At 39.7% G+C, this 24,332-nt stretch overlaps 1 protein-coding gene across 1 annotated transcript in view; it reads left to right on the top strand.

Moving 5' to 3' along the window:
- SEMA3D (semaphorin 3D) overlaps positions 1-24,332 on the top strand; it is a 155,161-nt gene that overhangs the window by 61,955 nt on the left and 68,874 nt on the right. Inside the window, exons 3-4 of the mRNA XM_004582271.2 lie at positions 4,224-4,384; positions 22,677-22,739. Of these exons, the coding sequence (XP_004582328.2) occupies positions 4,224-4,384; positions 22,677-22,739 (224 nt within the window). The remainder of the gene's footprint in view (positions 1-4,223; positions 4,385-22,676; positions 22,740-24,332) is intronic.

Raw genomic sequence — 24,332 nt, 5'->3', positions numbered from 1 at the left:
TTTCACGTCTCCTCACCCCTCACATCGCCTCACCCCTACCTGCATAGCTCCAGCTTACTAAATCCCGTCAATTCCATGGATCTGTGTTAGGCATGCAGTTTACCTCAGACTCTGAGAATTGAGACACAAAAAACATAATCTTTGCCCTGGAAAGAGCTCAAACTCCACAAGAGGAGGCAGAAATAGTTTGTTATTTACTGGAGTTTTATTCCAGCATCTTTGACAGATACTTGCAGGTGAAAATAGTTTTGAATCTGAAGTACACGTGTCATGTTATTTTTTTCCTACACAACCATGCTAATGTAAGGTCTAATGAAGTAGACGAACAACAATAAAGTGGGATAATTGTTTATACTATATTGTAATAAAAAGTGAATGTAAGCTTGGATCTTGTGCCCACCTTCTTGTGATGATGGGAGGTGATGAGCTGATACAGTGACTCTGGGTTGAAAGGAAGTGAAGTGCATAAAAAGACTGTGACGTTGTATGGGCTGCTGTTACCCTCTGGCCATCCATTGGAAGGAGCTGTGTGTGTAGACTGTGGCATTACCAACTGAACAGCCACAGTGTTGGGTGGGCAGTAGTTACAGTGTGGAAACTCTGAGCAAAGTGCTGATGTATCCTTTGCAGAACATAAAGGGAGGTCGTGAGGCTTCCCCTGGCTACTCAGCACAGTGGGGAATTTACATTTTTTATTGCTTTTTCCTGGAATTTTCCATCTAAAACTTTCAGATCACAGAAATAAAACAATGTAGAAGGGATGCTATTGTATGAAAATGTAGTAAATGCAGCGTGGGGTGATATATGACAGGTGACCCCATACATTCTAGTTTACTCTTTGCTTTATGTTAAGTTCCCTTCATTCATTTCATCAGTCGTATCACCTCATTTTAGGGGTAATCTGTTTACAAGTTTCATGTACATTTTGTGCATACTTCTATTGGGCTTTCTTATACATCATCATTTCTGTAACAAACTGAGGTCCTACAATTGGGATTTTTTCACAATTTGAATACCTCACCCACTATTGAATATGTACTGAGTGCCTGTAAATTTTTGTGGAAAAGTAGCTTTTTAGTTAAGCATATAAATATTCAGTATCATAATTCTGATTTAGTATGAGATAATTTTATTCTTTAATGTAATGTATTTGACCCAAATTTGAGCCAAATAGTCATATTTTCTATTAGGTGTAGTTAGAAGAACTTGATATAAACCATCTCCTTTCAACGCCATGAGAGCTATTTGCATTGTAAAGTACTATGATTTTCTTTATGTAAATTTTCTATCAATATTGCAAACACATTATCCCTATTAGACTGGCTAATATCTACATAATATTCCTCAGTCCGACATAACTTATTACATAGTTTCTTTTTTCCCTCATTTTATAGATGAGCAAACTGAAACACAGAGAGTGACTCTAGACCACCTAGCTATGAATTGTGATGCCAGAATATGAACTGGTTGTCTGGATTGAAAAGTTACTCATTATGTTAAATCATGTTTCATTTTGTGATTAGCACTGTAGTGCATGCTTCAAAATAATTGATTATTCCCATTACCTTTGTAATAATATTCATATAGACTACTTTGCTCTACTCATACATTTGAGTTCACTCTTTGCCATTCCCTTGTTAATTAAGGGAGTCCCAGGTAAGAAACAATTGGCTGACTGAATGAAGGTTGCATGAGAGATACGCATTTGTGAAGGTCTCAGATCATATTTGTCTTAGCTGTTTTTTAAAATTATGTTCCTCTGATCAGTTTTCATTTATGATCAGTATGGAATGATGTTTGCAACGCAAATTAATGTTAGCTTATTAGAAAGATAATTAATGTCAAATTCAAACTTCTAGTCAGTGGACACAAAGCTTGACCCATAGATGTTAATAACATATTTATATTTGGGAAAATCACATGAGATTTCAGATAGTGTTTCCTATTTAGCATATTGTCCTTCGCTTTGTCAAAACCAAAGGAGAAATCTAGTTTACTGAGTAAGAGAAATTGCATGCATACATTTTATAGCGGAAAACAAGTGAAGAAAATGTTCAGAGGCATGAGGTAATAATAAAGGTCGACACGGACACACGAAGCACAGTCTAAGAACTTCTCTATCTGTTTTTACAGTAGTTGAAATGGCGTAATTTTTAGAATTATCTTGAGTTCCATTTGAGATTTAAAAAGTCTCATAAATTAATAACTAATTTAGACTAATGGATTGGTTTGAAGCCTGGTGGTTTACACACACGCACACACAAATGAGCAGTTATAATGGGATTTAATAAGGTGATGTATACAATTTTATTGGCGTGTAATATCACGGTTATAGGAACTGAGATACTATTGTTAACAGTTGGGACAAAAACTGTTGGAAAGATATGAGTTCCTTGTAAGAGTCTGTGAATATCAAAATTATAGACAAAGCCAAGTATTTGGATGTATGGACAAGTGTCCAAGAGAAAGGAAGGCTTACAACTCTGATTCAGTGATCAACTTTACCACCATGCAATTTTGTATCTTTATAGCACATAATTTCAACTTGGTGGGGTTAAATGCCTTCTTGCCTAAAGTCATGTATTTTCATTCTTTTGTTTTTCAAGGTTTTTTTTTAGAGTTAAAATTCTAACTCCATCATGGCTTCTGATTTATATCTGTACCAGAATCAGTTTGCTTGCTTCCAGTTCTTAGTTTGCAACTCCTATGGAACAGAAACAGTAATGAATGCTTCAGGCTCCAACATCAAGTGCTGTTAAAAGTAGAAGGAGAAAACATGTGGGAAATACATTATCTCATGATGAAATGTTATCCGAAATATGAACAGGACTGTTCATCCTCGTTAATGAGAGAACCACCAGTTTTCAAAAGGGAGGCGGGGCAAGGACCTTCACCTCACCAACATACGTCAATGGAAAATAAACACATGAAAAGATACTGCACATCATAAGTCAGGAAGGAATATAAACTGAAATAGTAGTAAAATGTGAATCATTAGAATGGGCAAAACCCAGAATACTGACCATGTAAAATGCCAGAAAAGCTGTAGAACCACAGGAACTCCCATCCATTGTTGGGAGGAATGATTCATGACACACAGGTGCTGCAAGAGCTCTGCATTTTCTTCTTACAAAACTAAGCATACAACCCAACATTCCTACCCCTTGGTGTTTACCCAAAGAAATGAATGGTTATGTTCACATGAAAGCGTGTGCACAAAAATTTGGAGCAGCTTCATTCAGTATTGCCAGCATTTCAAGGCAATGAGAATGCTGCCCTTCAGAAGGTTAGTGGACAGTCACCGTGGCACCTCTGGTGCAATTCCGGCATTCAGTGAGGTCTCGGCAGGGAATGTGAGTTCAGGGTACCCAGTGGAGGAAGCCATAGCGAGAGCTACATACTACCTGATTCCATCTATGTGATGCTCTGAAAAGACAGAGCTGGACACAGTGGAGCTCTGTGCTGATCAGGGGCTGGGGGTGGAGGAAGCTGAGCGAGAGCATGAGGAGTTATAGTGCAGTGCAAGTCTCTTGGGAGGTGAACTCATTACACCATTGAACAAAACCGTACAACGCCGATGCCGAACCCTCACGTTAACTGTTGACTAGGGTGACTGTTGTATCCCAGCAGTTTCACTGACTGAAAAAGAAGCCAGTGTGAGGGGGGACTCTTGATAACGGGGGACACCGTGCATTTGTAGGGGTGGGGGATAGACTGGAAATCACTGTCTTCCTTTTCTTTTTTCTCTTGACCTGAAACTTCTCTAAAAGAAAGTTTACTTTAGAAAAATTAGAAGGTATACTGCGAGCTGTATGACACTGTTTGATGTTTACTTTTAATATATATGTAATAATTTTGTCGATTTAAAATATTACTATAGATAAGTGTCTCCAGCTATAATTTTAGAATATGAGCACAAGATTGTGTAGTAGTTTACATTAATTATTCTTGGATTTATTTGTTTTAGATTCAGTTTGACATCTCTTAACCATACCTAAATCTTGTATATGAAAATGTACATATCCACTGTATATATTTCTAAGTGAGTTTATGTTCATTCTGAATTGCATATACCTAACTGGGAACGTTCATGCTGTGTGTGTGTGTGTGTGTGTGTGTGTGTGTGTGTGTGTTTACAAAAGGGGAGAGTATGTATATGGAAGCTAGTAAATGTTTTTCCTATTAACGGTTTGTCTTTCATTTATTCTTTTCCTGTACCACAGACTTGTTGCTCTCAAATAGCTGTATTCCTTTTCTGGGTTCAGCAGAAAGATTAGATTTCCAAACGCTTCTGCTGGATGAGGAGAGGGGCCGTTTGATCCTGGGAGCCAAGGACCACATCTTCCTGCTCAGTCTCATTGACTTAAACAAAAACTTTAAGAAGGTCAGTTTTTTTTATTTCTGTTGTTTCATCTGTATTCTTCTCCCATTTTAATATTAAATCATTTGATGTGAAATGCAGTGTGAATTAAAGAGCATATTAAGAGAACCTGTTATCTCTGATGCACTTTTTGGGTTACTATGACTTTAAAGCACACATGGATGTTCTTTTTTGTAAGAGAATGAAATGCAAATTTTTAAATTTATACTAGTTGTACAGGAGGTGCACAGTTTAGGGATTGAGGAATGGGAGGTGAATTTCTCCTTAAGAATGACCGTTTATATCTATAGCAATTGTCATAAAATTAAATGTATCTTAACCTTTAATGAACAAATAAGGATGCCTGGAATTCATGGTATGGCCTTGGTAGCATTTACAACCATGTCTTCCCCACACTTTTATCTTACATCTGAGTAGGTTTTCCTTATGGCAGGGATTAGTAAGACCCTAAGTGTAAATTTGTTAAGTAAATACCTGAAAGAACATATACACTAGTTTTTTAAATTTAGAAAAACACATTATATCCCAAATTTTCAAGCAGCAGTGTGAAAAGAAGGAGAATATGAAATTGATGTTGAGGCATAGCAAGTAAAATGGTGCCGTTCCCTGTTGTTGAGGCATAGCAAGTAAAATGCGGACCCAGTTCCCTGTTGATGGACTTGGGGGGAGGAGTGACACCCACTTGGGAGACCAGAGGAGGTTCCTGGCTCCTGTTTCCTTGCTCCGGTTGGCTCAGGCCCAGGTGTTGTGACCATTTGGGGAGTGAACCAACAGTTGACAGATCTCTCTGTCTCTCTCTGTAACTGTCTTTCAGACAAATAAATAATTCTTTAAAAAGAAAGAAGAGTGGCTTTAAATCTACAGTTATTTAGCTTTTTATGTTTTATTTATTTGTTTTAAAGGCACAGTTTCATAACAAGAAGGAGGGACAGAGACACGGAGAGAGAGAGAGAGAGAGAGAGAGAGAGAGAGAGAGAGAGAGAGAGAGAGAGAGAATGAGAATCTTTCATCTGTTGGTTCAGTCTCCAGCGACTGTAGCTGCTAAGGCTGCGCCACCCTGAAACAGGAGACTGGAACTCCATCTGGATGCCCCATGTGGGTGGCAAGGCCCCGGAATTTAGGTCACAGCTTCTGGCACTTTTCCAAGCACGCTATCAAAGAACTAGATCAGAAAGGAGCAGCCAAGACTGTAAGCAGTGTCCACGCAGGCAGCGGTTAATGCGTGGTACCACAAGCTGACCTGTAGTCATTCAGCTTTTAAGTAATTCTGAGACATGTTTTTACTCAAATTAAGGAAAAGGAATCTTTTCTTAGGAATGTTCAGATTTGACGCACAAGAAATATTCTGAATTCAATTGTGTTCATGTACTGTGTGTGGCTAGAAGAAAAACTGAAGACTGAAATATTGCTGGTGGTTGGTTTTGACATTGATAAATCCAAACACATTTAAAAATCAGAGGATCTTATTTTTTCTGTTTTTTTTGAAATTGCTTTTAGTTTTAAAATTTATTTTAATTTTTAATATTTTGTTGCATCGCCAGATGATGGATTTGTGACAGTGATTGTGATGTAGTGAAAGAAAGGTATATTGTCATGTATTTATAAGCAAAAATCTCTTTTAAAAAAATGCAGCTCTTCTTTAGCCATGATATTGTTGAAAGTAAAATAAGCGACTGATGGCCACGCAGAATTTAGAAACTTTCCCCTCCTTTGTGACAGTCTAGCTTTATTGCCCATGTCCTGAAGGCAGTGTGTTTTCTGGGGAACTTCTTTTTTAAAAATACTCATACTCCTTGCAGAGCCAGTGTTATCCAGTAATTTTTCATTCATCAATTCATATCATGGCTGGGAATGACTATTTTTATGAGAAAGGACAAAGGGAAATATTAGCTAACTTTGAAGTCTTGCTTTAAGAGATACTGCATAGTATAAAAGATGTTTTTCCAAATACATCTAGTTTTGATATTGTGGCAAAAAACAATTCCTGCATTTAAGGGAATTTGTTCTTGTTATGTTCTCTGCCTTCAAGGATTGGGAAAAAAAAGTCCATTTGTCTGAACTGAATCCATTAGATCATTGCTTAAAATACATTCTGATAGCATAATTTCCTTCTGTCACTATTTTAAGTAAATCTCTCTTGGCCACATTCCATGTTTGAAATGTGCTCATTTTTAATAAAGTAAATGGTTCTGAAATATCAGTTTCCCTTATGATGTTATTGAAATGAATGGTTTTTTGAGAATTTCCATGCAATGGACATGTCTTTGTATCTCTGCTAAATGTATAATTCATAAGGGGGGGTTATGTATGCAGTGATAACTATTTATGTGTATGTAGGTACTCACCATTCCAGTTTATATAAATCACTCCTGTGCTAACAGGTACTTCACAGTAGCAAGGAAGTGTCTTGATAGAGTCCTTAGCAGCCGGGAGGCCTGCCTGGTTTGCCTTGGCTCAAGGCCCCTCGGCAAAGATCCAATCTCCTCTGTGGAGGAAACCACACACGTGGGGACCCACACGAGGGGCTGAAGGGTGTGTTTGTATTCTTCAGAATTGAAGAAACCTATGGGATGTAACTGAGTTAGGCGTGACTGGTTGGGAAATAAAAACTAAAAAACAACTTTATGAAAAATACTCCCTGGGAAGTAAGCAGAGTTGAAGATATCAGGTAATTGAGCTCTGTTTACCAAAAAGGACTCATTCTAATTCAGTTTTTGTCATGATATCTAGTGTAGAATCACCAGCAATTGCAGAAAGAGCGTTGGTAGAATGAATTGTGTAATAAGCACTCAGTAGTACTTTTATTAGTCTCTTCATTCTTCACACTTCTAAGAGAGTAATGGCAGGTATTTGTGTTAATCAACAAGTGACTGCAGAGGAAGAAAGTCAAGGTTAAGCCTTTTGAAGAATTTACGCCCTATAGAAGACAAAACTTAGACTAGAGTCTTTTTGTTTGATTGTTTTTGTTTTTAACCTAAATGTTGATCATTTGGGGGAGGAAAGGAAGGAGAATGATTTCTTTGGGGACTTAACAGATTTAGGGATAACAGAAACATTGCAAGGTCGTTCAAAACTGGCCCACCTTTCTCTAGGACTCCACTGAGACAGTTTCTGGACAAATAAAACCTCTTTACTCCATTCTATACCCACACTCTGGACCAAACAGCGGTGAGAATCAGCCGGAAGTGGCCACATGTTCCAGGAAGGACCCGGATCTCAAACTGTGCTGTGTGCTAATGCCCAAAGCAAGCTCTGAGATGGAAGTTGGCTTGCAAAGTAAAGGCATGTGTCTGGGATCAACAGAGTTGGGAAGCAAGCCAGGAGAATGGTGTTAGCCTAGTGCTCAACTGAGTTTTTTTCTCCTATCTAATGTACTCACTGAGACGATCAGAATTGTCTTTGAGAAAATCCATGGGATGGTGAATTTCTCCTGCTTATGCACCACTGGCAATTTCCCCCAGCAGTTTCAATAAACCCCCATTTGCTTAGCGTTGACGTCTATGGCTCTTCTCTCCCCGTTTTTACCCTGCTTTCACCCTAATTCTTTTTTTTTAAAGATTTATTTATTTTATTACAAAGCCAGATATACAGAGGGGAGGAAAGACAGAGAGGAAGATCTTCCGTCCGATGATTCACTCCCCAAGTGAGCCGCAACAGGCCGATGCGCGCTGATCTGAAGCGGGGAACCAGGAACCTCTTCCAGGTCTCCCACACGGGTGCAGGGTCCCAATGCATTGGGCCGTCCTTGACTGCTTTCCCAGGCCACAAGCAGGGAGCCGGATGGGAAGTGGAGCTGCCGGGATTAGAACCGGCGCCCATATGGGATCCCGGGGCGTTTAAGGCAAGGACTTTAGCCGCTAGGCCACGCCACCGGGCCCACCTCCTAATTCTTGTCCAGTTACTTCACCCTTCCTCATGCTCTAGTGTCTGCCTAACCCCATTCTGCCTTTAGTCAAACTTCCCTCTTGTTCTTTTCAAAATAAAGTTCTGTGCCTTTGCTGAGGTCTCATGGGATTGCGGATTTCGCTCATCATTTATCTAATATTACTCTTTGTTTGCCTTCTGCTCTCTAAGGTTTCACCTCATCCTCTGGAGACTTAACTTTGTGTGTATTGGAGCATTTTCTGTTATTCCAATCTCACACGTCATCACTCAATTGGGTAAATAGACCCCTCTCCAAATTGTGCACTCCTCAAATGAGACGCATACAGCAGTTTCCAACGCACAACAACATGAAGTAATGTGTTTCTTACATTTTTTTGTGTGTTAATTTTTTGGTTTTTGGAATGGAGAACCAATATATTACTCTCACTAATGAATGTATTCAAGCTTGGAATAACAGATTTCAAGTTTGGACTGATGAAAAATAAGGACATTCTGGGTGGTTAGCTTTGGCACTAAGACTCCATTTGGGATACACACGTCCCACATCAGAGTGCCTTGATTCAGACCCTGCCTCCGCCTCTCCTGGTCACTCTGCCAGGGGGCTGTGATGGCTCAAGTTCTGCATCCACGTTGGAGACCTGGATTAGATGCTGGGCACCTGGCTTTGGCCCGACTTTATAACAAGTAAATAGCCTAGCCATGGCTGTTGCTGCTGTTTAGGTGATGAACCAGCAGTTGGGAGATATCTACCTTTTACTCTTCCTTTGCCTTTTGGATAGTTCTTTTTTAAATAAGGATATTTTGTATCATTTAATTAGAGCGACGTCAGTGTGGGTGCCTGTGGAGGTGCGGCAGCATCTGTGTAACGCTGTTGTCAAGGACTTTGCTGTTTCAGTCTGTCTGCCATTCGCAGTGCTGGCATTACCCTTGGATCGCTGGCAGAACGAGTCACATCCAGACAGGGAAATGTCAAGGAACAAACAATCATCACTTACCAAGTCTCTTCCCAAAGAGCAAGGGAAATATTTGCAGAGCTCCGTTCCATCCCACTGGCAGAGCTGCGTCAGTTCCAGTTTCTCAACCTGCAGGGGGAGTGAGGTCACTCACAGTGTCACCATCAGTCAGCTCAGGTAGATGGAGTGTGCAGGTGGTGCTCACAGTGTACCCACTCTTCCAGAGAGGGAAGGGAAACTGGGCCTTCCTAGTGCAGTAATGTACTTAAGGGGGTGACTTTTCAGTTTAAGATGACTAACTGCATGCAGGCAAACAAAAATGTCTCCTCAGCCAATAAAGAGGACTGTGTACTGCTTATTTAGATAAAATTATGAAGCTTAGCAAGGCCTACACAGAAATTATCTGGAAGAATTTATTTTTCTTTTAGAAGATAGCCTTGGAAACTCTTCATTGCCAGTAAAAAATCCTTGAAATAATCTATTTTGTCCACCCTGCATGATAAAAATTGCCAGTCTACTAGCCTAACACAAATGCTTTTCATGCTTATTCAGGAGATCATTTGCCTCTGTGAAAACTCTCCCTGGTTTTTAATTTAGTATAGGCTTTATGGAATTTAGTCTGCTGCACCTCTTTTCAATTTGGTTGATACTACGTAAGCTTCTCTCTTTAATATGTGACTGAGTGGGTGGTTGATGTTGCCAGGCAGGAGTAGATTATAATTTGATTTTAAAAGTCCTATATTACGATTCTGTAGTCATAATGTATTTCCACATTATCCACTGGATATTTGATGTTTGGAAAATCTTGTTTTTAAAAAAGAAAGAGGTAAATGTGGTTTAAGCATTATTGAATATGTTTATTCGCAAGCTTACACTATTGTTTTAAGTGATTTGAGTCTGTCAATCTCAGATTGAAACTAATGATAGGCAAACAGAGGTAAAGCATGGAGCATTTCATACACAGTGACTGTGTACTTAGAATGTAGTAGCACATCAGACTCAGGTCTTACTGTTATACATTTCCTTGTGAGTGACAGCACGTTTCAATGCACATGACAATGAGACAGGTCACTGATCATTTGGGGTCTGGGAAGGGGACACTCATGTGTCCTGTGTGTATTTGAACTGCTTTGGGGATGCTGATAAAATCTGGGTTAACTTTACATTAATGTGAAGTGGTTTACATTTGAGTGTGGATCTTAGGACTGCTTCCGGTTGCTCAGTTAGGATCAGAAGAAGGGAGTTTGGGAAAGGGAGCACAAAGGAATATTTCTTCTCTTCTAGGTGTAGATTTGGCATCTTTTATGTTAATCTGTATTTCTTTGTTTCATTTCTTTGTTAACATGCCACCTCATGCCTTGGAAATAATTGTAATAGTCCTTGAAACGGGTGCACATGAAACAATGGATATGTACATGTTTTTGTCAATCCTTTATAAGTGATACATATGGAATAAACATAAGAATGAAAGAATTTGACAAGTGTACACTAAGGCTTAAGGATCAGTGGTTCCTAAACCAGTGTCTTTAAACCACCTAATGTCTATCAGTTTACTAAAACTGAACATTCTCTACTCAGGCAGCTTCAAGTAGTCCTAGCAATAATTCATATGAAGTCCAGAGCCTTCTCGACGTAAACCTTAGGAGTCATATATACAAGCTAAACGTTTCTCCTTGCTCTTTCTTACTGTTTTTTCTTTAATGTAGTCAAAGTTGACAGTAAAGAACATATCTGATACTCTCTGGATATACTTAGTTGGACTTTTGAGCTGATGAATTATTGAGAGCCTTCCATCTGAAAATGTTATTCCTTTTGGAAACAGTTCAAATCTGTATCAGCAAAATGAATCTCCAGCTCAGGACACAAGTAACTGCTCACAAAAGGAATGATTGATAAACCAGATACTACTGTTTCTGTGCACATGCCATTCAAGCATTTGTTGTTGGTTCTGTCTCTCTCTCTCTCTCTTTCTCTCTCTCTTTTTGAGATTCTGTCTGTTTATTTGAGAGGCAGAGTTAGAGAAGGTGAGATTAAGAGAGATCTCCCACCTCATGGCGTACTCCCCAGATGCCCACAACAACTGGGGCTTGGCTGGACCAGAGTCAGGAGTCAGACTCTCCCGGGGGGTGCAGAGGAACAGGCACTTGGACTGTCCCTCCCATTATTGCTTTCCTAGTTATATTATCTGCTGGGACATTTTGCCACAGAACTGCCACTCCCTTTTATTTAAGTGGGCTGTTGAAACAGGCATGTAGATTGATAAGAAGTAAGCTTTCTTTAATACTGGAATTGTGTATTTTTTCTGTTCATCTAACAGTGACTGATGTGCCAAAGCATGGGTGAAATGGTGAGACAACTTTACCCTTTTCTTCGTTCACTCTGTAGCACTGGTCTCCAGGGCCGGTCTGGTAACTCCAATGCGCCCCATGGCATCCAGGAGGTTAGGCAGGATGGACAGTTGTCATCTGGATGAAAATGGAAATATCACTTCTACTGTCATGACATTCCCAGCTTCATTTGTAATTGAACTTCCACTCCCTCTGCTTGTTGGCTTCAGCACTGGCAGGGTCCTGCAGTAGGAAGCCTACAGATTCTGCTCTGTTGTCACCCCAAGGCATTGCTGGCCCTCCTTGCTCTAGCCTTCAACGTTCTGGAAACTCCTTCCACTACCAGCTACAGAGAAGAGAGAGAGGACATCAGAAGAATGTGTGTTCTACTGCCCTGGTCAGACATCACGTCTCGACATTGAAAGCTGACTTTTCTTCTCTGTGCTCTTGTGTGATTTGTGTATTTTCCCTTCTGGGAGCCCTTCGCTTTATGGTTCTTTGGATGGGGCGATATTGTTTCTGCTCTGAGTGGTGTGCGGTGCTGAGGCAGACCCTGGGACCACTGAGGGTTCACAGCCAAGCTTTCACTCGGCCCTCTTGGAAAGGAAGAAGGAGGCTGCATGACGTCACGTTTCTGAGCGTGGCTCACATCTGTTCCGTGGGAAGTCGTGATGTGATTTTCCCTGGACACATTCTAGAAGTGCCACTGATAACAAGTCAGTCTTGAAGGCGGCCTTTGTTCTCCCTGCTGCTTGTCAGTCTCTCCCCCTTTACGAATTGGCCCCCACTCTCTCACAAGGCACGTCCTCAGTGGCACAGGCTGTTGGGGTTCTGCCCTCGCTCTTTCTTACACCCTGCTCTGAATTTCTGAGGGCTGTACTACAACCCTTTCAGGAACAAAGGCCTCTCCCGAGGGGGAAAGAAAGACCTTTCTAAGTTCGACTGCCGTGTCTTGTAACCTTGCTGTGGGTGATGTTGTCTTGCGTGATACCTGCCCACCTGCTTTGCAGTGTTTCCATCTTGAGGGGGCACCTTAATTTGAGTTGGACCACAGTTAAAATTTCCCCTTAACATTATTCTGTTCCAGCAAGGTCATAAAACAAGATCTCAAAAATGTGCTTTTACTTCTAAACCTCATTTTCTGTCATTCTTGAAGTATTCACATTAGGACCATATTAAACAAGTGAAGAAAGTTAGTATCCTTATTAGTGTTTGCTTGTTAGATGCTGGTAGTCTCAATCAAAGCATTTGATGTTTTATGGCCTGTTTCTCACACTGTTCAGTAGTATTTCTCATGAATTTCAACCAAGCTAAGCCATGAGAAAAATGCACACTATGATTAGTAATCTAGGCAAAAGAGAGTAATTAAACAATTTACCCATTTTAAACAATTTTCAAAACTAATTTTTAACATTTATTTTGATGTAATAATCATATTCATCCTTTACTAGTAAGCTAAGTTGAAGACTTTGGCTTGTGAAACTTATGCACGCAATGTTTGAAGAATTACTTTGTAGTCAAGCACTTATATAAATGTTTTGTGAAAGGTAGAGTGCATACATCCATAGTCACACAGGACAGAATAGAATTGAGAAATTCCTATTGCCTGGTGTTTTCACTAAACCCTTCCAATGTTTAGGAATAGAAAATATTTACCACTATGTTACATTGCTTATGTTTTTCAGTAGCATTACACTGTGGACCGAAAATTAGCAACCAAGAGCATTGGGGTACAGTGCATAACTTAAGAATGTGGCAGGGTATCTACCCAGGGTTGTGTAATCTGATGGTCATACAGCAATAAAGCAGCATATCAGTACATATATAGGAGAATATCTTCATAATCAAATATGCGTAACTGTATCAAAAGTGTCTTCCTTATCTGTGCCCAAGAAAGCCTCTTAAATTCTACCTATTTGAAGGTAAAGCCTACAATTTACATTTATACTTGATATACTAATGCTTTATATCTTTAAAATTTCTTTAATTTAAAAATAATAAATATTTGGATACAAAGGAAGACTGTAGGCTCAAAAATGAGGAAGGACTGTCAAAGCAATATAAAAATTCCATGAAATTTTTACAATGCAAACTTCATATTTTTGTGTAAGACCCTGAGGTGATTTCATTTCACTTGTGTAAAATAAAATTGAGGTCCTCACAAAACTTCCCCTGTGAAGAAAGGGTAAAAGTTGCTAAAAAGGGAAACATCAGACAAAATGTAAAGATAAAGTGTTGAAGCTGAAACCTACATGTTTACATAAGGCTCATTTTTACAAAAGAGAACATTAAGTATTGCCAGATTTCTAAATGTGTGTGCTTTTTCTTCTCCTTAGTGATGTTATTGACAATTTTATGTTGTTTTGTCCAGATTGAATATGGAAATTGGGGATGTGATGATAAAATTTACTCAAGTTAGTTAAAATTCATCAAAGTACACATTTATATTTGAACACTTTTATCATGGAAATCAGAGAAATGAGTTTCAACTTTACATACAATTTTCCATGGGATATTGAAACACCCGTTTTTTTGGCAGCCATGAAAAGGGCTTTGTTATTTCCTTTTACTTAAGGAAGTCTAAAACAAGAGAGTTTTCATTCTGGAGGATTCTGTGCTTGCTGTCTGTTTCATTGAGCATAAGCAGAAAGTCTCCCACAAATCAGGATGACCTTCTGACTCGCAGTGTGTAGAGACATTCTAGGGCTCCTTCAGGCATCTCCATCTCAGACTTCACCCTGTGTGCCTGCTCTGTGTTTAAAGGGGCAGAGAATAAATCTACTTCTCAAAAAAATGAAGTCACTGACCAAAGAAGAGGGTCAGCCTTGTATTCGAACAGTTGAAATCCAGAGGATATGGAAGTGGCATCCGTGTGGCTGTGCAGTTAGCTTTGGGATGCAGGCTCCCTGCCGAGTTTCGAGGTGATGAATCTGCTGCCCAGGAGCCATGCCATCAGACAATCACCTCCTTCATGGGCAAGCTGGAACACAGGTCCAGCTGGGCCCTGCAGGCGCTGTCGGGGTCACCAGGCTGCTCCTGCTCTGCTCTGCCTCTGACATGACCTCCCTCTCCAGGCCCAGCGCTAAGGGAAGAGGCAGGTTCATTTCACTGATTCCTGGGTGCACACTGGGCATGCTGGGGGGGGGGGAGGCAGGGAGAGCAGCCCTGTCCCTGGATGCTGGAGCTTGGCTATCACTGGACGCAGGGAGTCATGGACCACTTGGGAATGGAAGCCATGCGCTGTGCTGCTCACAGAATCCTGCTGGTGACTAACCCACAGGCGTAAAATGGCCAGCCCACTTGTGGAATTTTTAGAGTTTGTTTTGATTTATTTGGGTCATTTAGTATTTCTCTTTCTCTCAGTCAGGCATATTTGCTGAGTCCCCTGTATTCTTAACGCACATGTAGATACTGGGAAGGTAGTGGGAAATGGAACAGGCTAGGCCTGTGTTCTGCCAGTGCCTCCAGCGTGAGAGGAGTGAGGACTGATGGAGAAGAAAAAAAGGAAACATAAAATATCACTTCTTGAAATTTATTATTTTTAGAATATGTGGATATTCCTGGACAAGCGTTTTTGATTGGTTTTCAGGAAAGGACAGATGGTGTTTGGATTGATACTGATTTGTAACAAGGAATAATCCACAGGAAACCAGGTGCGTTTCAGGCAGAATGCACTTTACCCAGGGAGGAGGAAATTGATAATATGTGAAACACCAGCATTAATTGGTACATGGTAAGGATTCAGTAACTATTAACCATGAGTTCTGTTCAGCTGGTATTGCCCTGGCAGAGATCACATTCTGTTTTCACATTGGGTTACTGGGAGTTGGAGCTATGCGATGTCCCATGTTGCGGAGTGCAGAGGAGGGGCCCAGACGCTCATCTGCCTGATCTGCGTCGCCTGGATCTTCACATCAGGACAAAAACATACCACACTGAACCTACCCTTGAAAAACAAAGTGCTCAGTGGTTATGGCCAGCACAAGTTAAAAGATGGAGAAATTTGTTGGAAGAAGGCTAAAATGTGAAAGAGACTTTTGAGCCAAGGCTAGGGAAAAAAAAAACTGACCGAGACATTTGTCACTAGACCCTGTGGCTGCAATACAATCTGGATTAAGGCACCTTTTTTTTTTTTTAATTTGTAACTCTGCTTTCAGATATAAATATATGTATGTTTTTTTTATTTTTATTTATTTATTTTTTTAATTATTTATTATTTAACTTCAGTAATTACATTGTATTATGTGACACAGTTACATAGATACTTGGGTTCTCCCCACCCCTCCCCAAACCCTCCCACCATGGTGGATTCCTCCACCTTGTTGCATAACCACAGCTCAAGTTCAGTTGAGATTTCCCCATTGCAAGCGTATGTTTTTAATTGAGAAAAAACCTCTCTGTATATAAAGGCCACTTCAATTATACAAACTTCACTACTAGTACTCCTGTCTTTATTCTTCTTGTTAATTTTAAAATTCTTACTTATTTGAGACGAAGGGTACGAATGAGGAGAGGGAGGGAGAGAGGCATAGAGAGACGGAGGTCCTACCCGCTACTTCACCTTGCAGCCAGAGCTACTACCTCCATCCCTGTTTCCTGCATGGTGAAAAGAACCCATACCTGGAGCCAACATTGTGGCTTCTCAGGGTTGACATTAGCAGCAAGGTGGAGTTAGGAGCTAGAGCCAGCACTCTCCTGGAGGATGCCCACATCCTGACTGTCACACAAGGTGCCCACCTTGCCTTCATCTGCTGCACTTGATCATTCAGGCTTAGCTGCTCTGCCTGCGCCAGCCCTTGGAGGGTCATGGAGATCCTTGTGCCATATGGCATGTGGAATGACATTTTGCAACCTCTTGACCATCATTCAGAAACGTGTATCCTGTTCCTGCACAGACAGTCACTGTCTCTAGGCTTCTGAATTTTTGCCTTTAATTAAGTTTTATGAATAGCTTGCAACTTCCTCTCGTGCATCCCATTCAGTTGTTTTGGCAGTTCGGAATTAGTCCGAAGGGCACTTGAATGACCCTGGGCTTGCTGACTTGAGTCAATTAAACTGCTTCTCCAAAGATGAAACGAGGGACAGATATAATTAGATTTTCCTTCGGATGTTGTTGCAAGGCCTTATCATTATTTGAATGTTTCTGTGACTTAACATCCAATATTTTAAAATAAAGTCCCTGGCATTTTCACTTTACAAAATGATAACAGCTAATGAATTGCCTAAATTTTGAGTGAAATAATCATTGTATTTTATTTGTGAGTTCTTTACTACATATTCTCAAATATAAACACAATATATAATTGTGGATTTGGGGTGAAATAAGCAAATAAAATATATATAACTAAAATACATGTGTGTTTTTAAATTTGCATGCCATATTTTCTCGAGAAAAAATATTACTTTTATTTGTGTTTAAGATATTTTATATTTTGTGAGCACATGCAAGGAGAGACAGAGGGATTTTCATCTCAGAGCATTGTTTTCATCCTAGTTGCCTATATTCTGTCAATCTTAATAGAATAGTACACACAAACACTCACACAAAGTTTTAGAAGTGAATATTTGATCCTTCCAATGTGGCATGAAAAAATTTATTGGAAATGATAAATAATGAAGGCAGCATAAATATACTCACTCAGTTGTCAGTGAATTATTGCGTATGGGAGCAGCTTGTCAAGCATGTTTTCTCTTGTTAACCCACAAGTTATCACTTGCCAAGTGAAGAAAGTGTATACGTTTGTTTCCTCCTACTTTTCAGTTTGCTGTTATCTAGTTGTGAGAGAATTAGCACTCACAATCAACTTGCAAACCCTGATGGTTTCGCAGTGCTTCAGTTAGTTCTTCTATTCCAGGTAATGAAGCTGTGAGTGTGTATTGGGCTTGCTCCAGCCCACAGGAAAGGTCTCCGCTGGGCTTCCCTGCTTGTCTGCCTGCCCGCTGACAGAACAGTAGGCTTCCTGTGCACTTGGAACCCTTGCTTATGAAAGCTGTGTGATCCCAAGTGCACTGCAGCCAAAATGGTAGCCTTGAAGTCTGTATCTGGTCCATCATGCATGGTTAGTTAAGAACTAATGTGCTGTGGAAATATTTCAGAGCAATTAAAACAGGGCAGCTACTCAAGTGGCATTTCTGCTTCTCGAATGACTCTGATGGATCGAAGAAAAATATCCGGGATGACTTTGAAGGCAGTAGTGCAGCTGCATCAACTTTTAGGAACAGGGGTGTGTGCTTTGCTTTGTTCTGCTTAATGCAGCTTTCAGTCTGTCAGGATGCTGTGTGTGTAAGGTGTTCAACTGGAAGATACTCTGTCCTCAACACAGCGGTGAGGAAACCCAGTCCCCAAGCTGTTCTCATTACCTAGTATTCAAGATGCCTTTTTAATAAAAATCATTAGAAATTATTGATAATTGCTTGAAAGTATTGGTATATTAATAACTGACATGGCCTTGCTAAAGAAGAGGCAATTTCCAAGTGGACTGATTGGACTGTTGAGATGATCTGTGGTTTTCAGATAGCTCTTGGATATATGTAGATAGCACACTGAAACCTGAGGCTATATATATATTAATCAGAATTAGCATCTCTCTGCTTGGATATGTATCTCTGTGTATCTCCTTTTGTAATTCTCCCTCTCTTGCTGTTGACTGCCACTGTATTCACCCATGTGTGTGCATGCACACAATTAGAGAAATATGAAGTAGTAGTGGTATGCTATTCTATATATCTGTGTTTATATATATATTTATATATACATATATATATATATATATATATATATATATATATATATGTGATTTCTAGGAGTCAGTTCAAAAGACTGAAAAACAAAACCCGTTTGACTACTTTTGTGCCAAGTGCATTTTATTTTACTATTTCCTTTGCTACTTTTTAGATTGAATTATGAGCAATTCTGTTTCTTGAAATGCCTTTCCAACTTGGAATCAAAAGGTAGATTTTTTTCTAATGAGTAGGTGGCAAGGAAAGGAAAATCCTACCATGAAGCAATTGAAATGTCATCTTGCAAATATTGGCATAACTACACTGATCTTCTTTTCCTTCTCAATAGTCTGGAATATAGAAAGATATCTCATAGGTTTTTTTTTTAAAAGGTAACTCTGTGACTTGTAAATTCTTGTCAACATTGTGTCAAAATAAGCCAAAATCTAATCTCAATAAATCCCTGATTTGAAGGTTTCCATTTTACTGTAAAAGGTAATATTTTCTTTGTGGCATTATCTTGATTCCCAGTGCCATGATCCAAAGGTAATTTCTATTTTTATTTGATTCTAGACATTAAGAAATGTAAGGTGAATGATGAAAAGCTAAAATACTTTGGGAGAAAATATTTTATGTAAATGTAGATGGAAAGATTTACAAAACTTCGTTCTGGAGTTCACCAAATTCTTAGTGCAGTGTTTACCTCCTGATGAAAACCTCAGTGCCCTGAAATTTACAGTTCATTCTAGTTCATTCTATTACTTTCACAGCGATAGTGACACAGTTTTACTTGTGGTGATATGACATCATCAATAACTGATAATGTGCAAAAAAAGCACTGGAATATCTTTTAGAAATTTGTGCTCCTTTGCGAACCCAGTAGGAAAAATGCAATTGCTCTTTTAGTGGGACGTTCCTAAGAAATGAGAGTTGAAGCCATTCACTAAACTATTGCATTAGAGTGGAAACTGTTAGGAGCAAGTCCTGTAAGAACAATGGCTCTGATATAGGGACCACTGAAGCCTTTGCTCACCGTGAAGCGCCCTTAAGGCTCACTGGGCACAGACCCTCGCTTCAGCATTCTCCCCTCACTCTGCCTGTCTCGCAGAAACGGAGTTGCCCCTCTTTTATCAAGCTGTCTTCCTGCCTCACCTCTGAGCGCTGCATTGGCTGGCGTTCCGTTGTGTCGACTGTGTGAGAAGTGAACTGTAGCGGCATGATACTCACTGGGAAACTTTCATTCCGTTACAGCAAGGATGTATTGATTGCTTTTACATTTTAGTATTCTCCCCTCTGCCATCTCCCATCTTCCTTCCTTCCGCCCTTCCATTCTTCTTTCTCCCTTCCTTCTCTTTTTTTGTGAGAGGTGGAGAGACAGAGAGAGCTAGCGAGTGAGCCTGTCTATGCTTGGTCCCTATGTATCTGCCATGCTCTACTGGCCAGCTGCCGTCATCAAGCTGGGGACTCTTCTGAGCTTCCCACCTGGGTAGCTGAGCTCAGCTACTTGAACCATCACCTCTGCCTGTCTGGGACGTCCATTAGCAAGAAGCGGAGATCAGTAGCCTGTCAGGACTCAAACCCCAGATCTGGGATATGGGAGGTGGGCAGCCAGCCACCAGACCAAACATGCCTCTGTTTTCTTTTAAACAACTTTTCCTTCCTTGTAGGGTATCAGTTTATATACACTATCAGTTTAATATACTGAAACTCAAATGTTTATTTTACTTTATTTTGATTTATCTGAATGAAGGAGAGAGAGATTGATTTTCTCTCCATGGGTCTGCAGTCAGTGGAGCACTGAGAACTGAGCTGTCAAGTACTGGCTCTGAGGTCCAGTTCATCTGGACGCCGATGAGCGCAGAGCGGGCAACTGAACCCACACGCTCTGATATGGAATGTCACTGTTTCAGTTGCTGAGTTCAGTGTCTTCTCTCCAAGCTTAATTCTGGAAGCTTCCTTTATGTCATAATTGAATGACTCTTCCCATATACTGTTTGAGGTAAAAACAGAACAGAACAAAACTGCTCAAGAGTCATTTACTCAATAGTATAGAGTTGTATATTTTCTTGTAGCGTTAACACCAGTAAGATTTTAAACCTAAATATGTAGATATTTATCCTAAACATTTTTGTGAAATGTAATTAAATTGATCATCATCTAAAATAGGAAAAAACAGGATCTTGTTTATGAAAATGACTAAGAAGAAAGTAATTTGGACTGTAGAGCACATAATCTATAGATTAAACTGATTGGTTGATCATGAATATGCATTCTGCATGCTGGCTTGGGTCCAATGGTGCAAACATGTCCTTCTCAAAGTCACCGTTTTGCAATGACTCACGAATCAGCAGGTATAACATTGCAGTGTTTTAAGGTGAATGTTAGGGTAACTGGATTGCATACTCTAAGTTACAGTGGAAGATTTTATGTACATGTGGATCACCACAATTAAAAAGAATGGAAATAGAATCAGTAGGGAAGAGGTGGGAGGATATCTTGGGCTCTTAAGTTCATTCTTTACTTCAGGAAAGAGCCCATCAATGCCAAGTTCTATTCTTAAAGGAGAGACAGTGGATACGTCAGCTACTAGTTTAGCTTCTGATAGAAATAAGCTTCCAAATTTCCTGCAGGCTGAAATGTTTCATTTTAATCATTTTCTTAAGATTCCAGGCTTCTGGGTTCTTGACAGTCTGTTAGTTGGCCCATGTGTGGTTCATTTTGATCCATCTGTTCATGGACCTATACAATTTACAGGTGTCTGTGCGCTATGAACTATCCTATTTCTATCCACTAACTCAGTGTCCTGCCTCCTTTCCTAGGTACTCATTTTTGAATCATTCACATATGAACCTGAAATGTGTCTGTTGCATCTTAGTTGTGTTTCTTGTACAAGGACTGTTCTGCTTGTGCATTGGAGAGTTGACCTGTAGTTACCCAACAGGGAATTCCTGAGATCCGTCCATAGTGGTCCTCATCTCCTCTGGTCCCTGGCAATAACCGCTGTACCCAAAAGTATATGAAACTGCCACAGCGACTGAAGTCATTTCTGAACGAAAAATGCTTTTAGTTCAGTTTTCGTCCTATAGTTGGTTCTAACCCTCTGCATGCACACACACACACACACATACTCCTTTGGATTGTAATTTGTGGGTTGTTATAGATGAATAAAAATGCTTCATTTTATAACAATAATCTCATCGTGTATTATGTATTATTAAAGTTTTGAGAACTATTCTCTGTTCTTCCTATTCAATGATAATTAAACCCTAGAATTTCACTTTGAAGATAGTATCTTATGCGTACAGGTGACTTCTGTATTCTTTGTTATTTTTAAATCCAAGCAGTCTTTTTTCTGTGCATTCCCTCAGGATATTCTCCTATTCTCTCTCCCATTAAGGCATTGGGGAGAAACCTAATAAATGCCTGTTAGGAGCTCATGGAGCATACAGTGCATGAAGCCTGGAGCTTGCTTTTCATGTTGCGTCTTGCCTATAGCCACACAGGGGGAGTTCTTACTATAAACTGCGGGAGTCGTGTTAACTGTTGGAGCCTTATGTTGCAGAAACTTCTTGACAAAATTCTTAAACACTGTTTTAAAAGAAGTCTTACTGATAAAGTCAAGACTGTTAAACATGATTAAAAGCTATCAGCCAAGGAATTTGCTGCCTCTGACCTTAACCAGTTGCCCCAAGAGCATGCGTTAGGCCATAGTTGAGGCTCCTGAATCAGGAGACACCTGGGGTCAGATGTCGGGCCTGCTGTGGTATTACATTCTCTGGCATGTTATTTTGAGGCTGGATGATTAAGTATCCTGACCTGGAGATGAGAATAAGTACAGGCGTCTCACAGGGTCATTATGTAATTTATATAAGATAATGCTTATACTTGTAAATATTTAGCAGTGTGACAGATGTGTCTGGGCTCCATGAAGGTTAAATATTGTCTCCAAATTCACATTGGTCCTTGGAATGATAACATGTGCTTGTGACAGAAGCAGAAGTAGTGCCAGTGCCTCACTGCCGTGTTTATAATACACCGTTACCCTGGGTAAGCTTGGAGGGACAGGTGAATAGTGCCTCGGATTTACACAAATCTGAAATTCCCTTGACATCTCCCTAAGACCCTATGGCCTTGTGCACATCATTTATATGCTGTGAGATCCATTGAAAGAGATGCTGGAAGAATAGCAAGTAAAAGTGTGCGGTCCAAATCTGTTTTTCTTTTCAAGCTGTTCCAGATGACTTTGGAAGAATATTTAAATCTCAGAATTCTCCCATGAACTCTTCCCATGACAGGCTTAACAGCCAGGCTTCAGTCTTGCTCATCCACTTCTCCTAATCAGAATTGTAGTGTGTAGTGTAGTGGCATTTTAAACATTCAGTTTCTAACATAATTTGAAATGTTTTACAGATTTATTGGCCTGCAGCAAAAGAGCGGGTGGAATTATGCAAATTAGCTGGGAAAGAGGCCAATGTAAGTATGAAGCCTTAAAAGTTATCTTTGTTAAACTGCTGCCGATATGATGGTAAATATTTATATTCGAATGTACTGAATTAATGCTATTAATGTATTGTTTTTAATGCTGAATTAGCATAGGGCCTGTAAAGATTAGTATAGTATAAAATATTTCTACTTTGCCAAAAATAATGCTATTTTTATAAAAATCCAGAAACTCAAAAAATCTATACTTCCTAATAATTTAATTTTGGATATTATTTTTCTAATAATGATTAAAGTGATAATTAAAAGTAAGCTTTCAGAAAATATTTCATTTTTTCTAATTTCTTAAAAAAAAGAACAGATTTCATACACTCCGTAGGTATAGTGCTAAGAATTAAATATATTACCCGTGACTCACCCGCCATCATCAGTTTTTGCAAAGACATAATTTTAATTCACTGTTTTACCACTAACAAAATATTCAACAAATAAAAACTAGGAAGTCCACAGCTACACAGGAATATGAGTAAAAGCTAAACATGACAGCCATATTGCAAAATGATTTAATGTGTTTCTAAGGAATGTTTATTTTTCATTTATGTATGTGTATTTGTAAGCATACTTGAACATCACTCATTTAAGCTTCATACATGTGTAACTGATGCAGTTTCATTTGTATGGAAATTAAACTTGCAACACACAGAAGGGTCTTTGTGTGATGACATTATAGAGCCAAAAGTAATTGGTTGAGGATCCATGATACAATATCCTTGCACAAGAACTAGAAATAACTCACAGATGTACATAATGATGATATGAAGTGACTCTTGAAAGATTAATATAGGAGTGCTTCAGAAACTATGTGGAAAGCAAAGTTGAAATTTAAGGTTATTTATTAAGCCCTTTCTTAAACCAATGCAGTTATTTTTCATAATATGAATTGTCTTTGAAATTAGAGGGATCCCTCATATATTTCAAAAATTTTTTCTATACAAAAATAAACTTACATTTTAAATCTATTTTAAAAGATTTGCGTATTTATTTGAAAGGTAGAGTTATAGAGAAAGAGAGAGAGAGAGAGCTCTACTGGTTCATTCCCTAATGGCTGTGGTGACTGGGGCTGGGCCAGGCCAAAGCAGCTTTGGGAGTCAGCAGCTTCATTGGGATATGTAAGTGCAAGGGCCCAAGCCCTTGGACCATCTTCCATTGCTTTCCCAGGGATAGTAGCAGAGAGTTGGATAGGAAGTAGAGCAGCTGGGACACAAGCCAGTACCCAGATGGGATCCTAGCATTGCAGGCAGAAGCTTAGCTTAACACTTCTTTAGGTGCATTTGTAGTTGATCCAAACATGAACTTGGAGTTTAAGCTCCCTTGACTCTGTAACTAACACCTCCATCCTCCTCATCACTCTGGGTCATCCTGCACCTTTCCCTGCATGTCCCTGTGCTGTCCGCAGCAGTGCCTGGGGAGGCTGCGACCTCAGAGCAGGGACTCCGAGGTCTGCTCTGACATCTTGTACTGTGTCCGTGAGAGAGTTGCTCTGGTTTGGAGAATGATTCATACCCAGGGTAGCTCAGAGGAGTTTCTAACGTTGGATAGAAGCATTGGCATCTCACAGTGTCTTTT

Source organism: Ochotona princeps, chromosome 20 (genome assembly GCF_030435755.1).
Source record: "Ochotona princeps isolate mOchPri1 chromosome 20, mOchPri1.hap1, whole genome shotgun sequence".
In the NCBI taxonomy this organism is placed as follows: domain Eukaryota; kingdom Metazoa; phylum Chordata; class Mammalia; order Lagomorpha; family Ochotonidae; genus Ochotona; species Ochotona princeps.
Note: the sequence above shows the minus strand (reverse complement) of the source record. Positions and strands in the feature narration are given on the sequence as shown.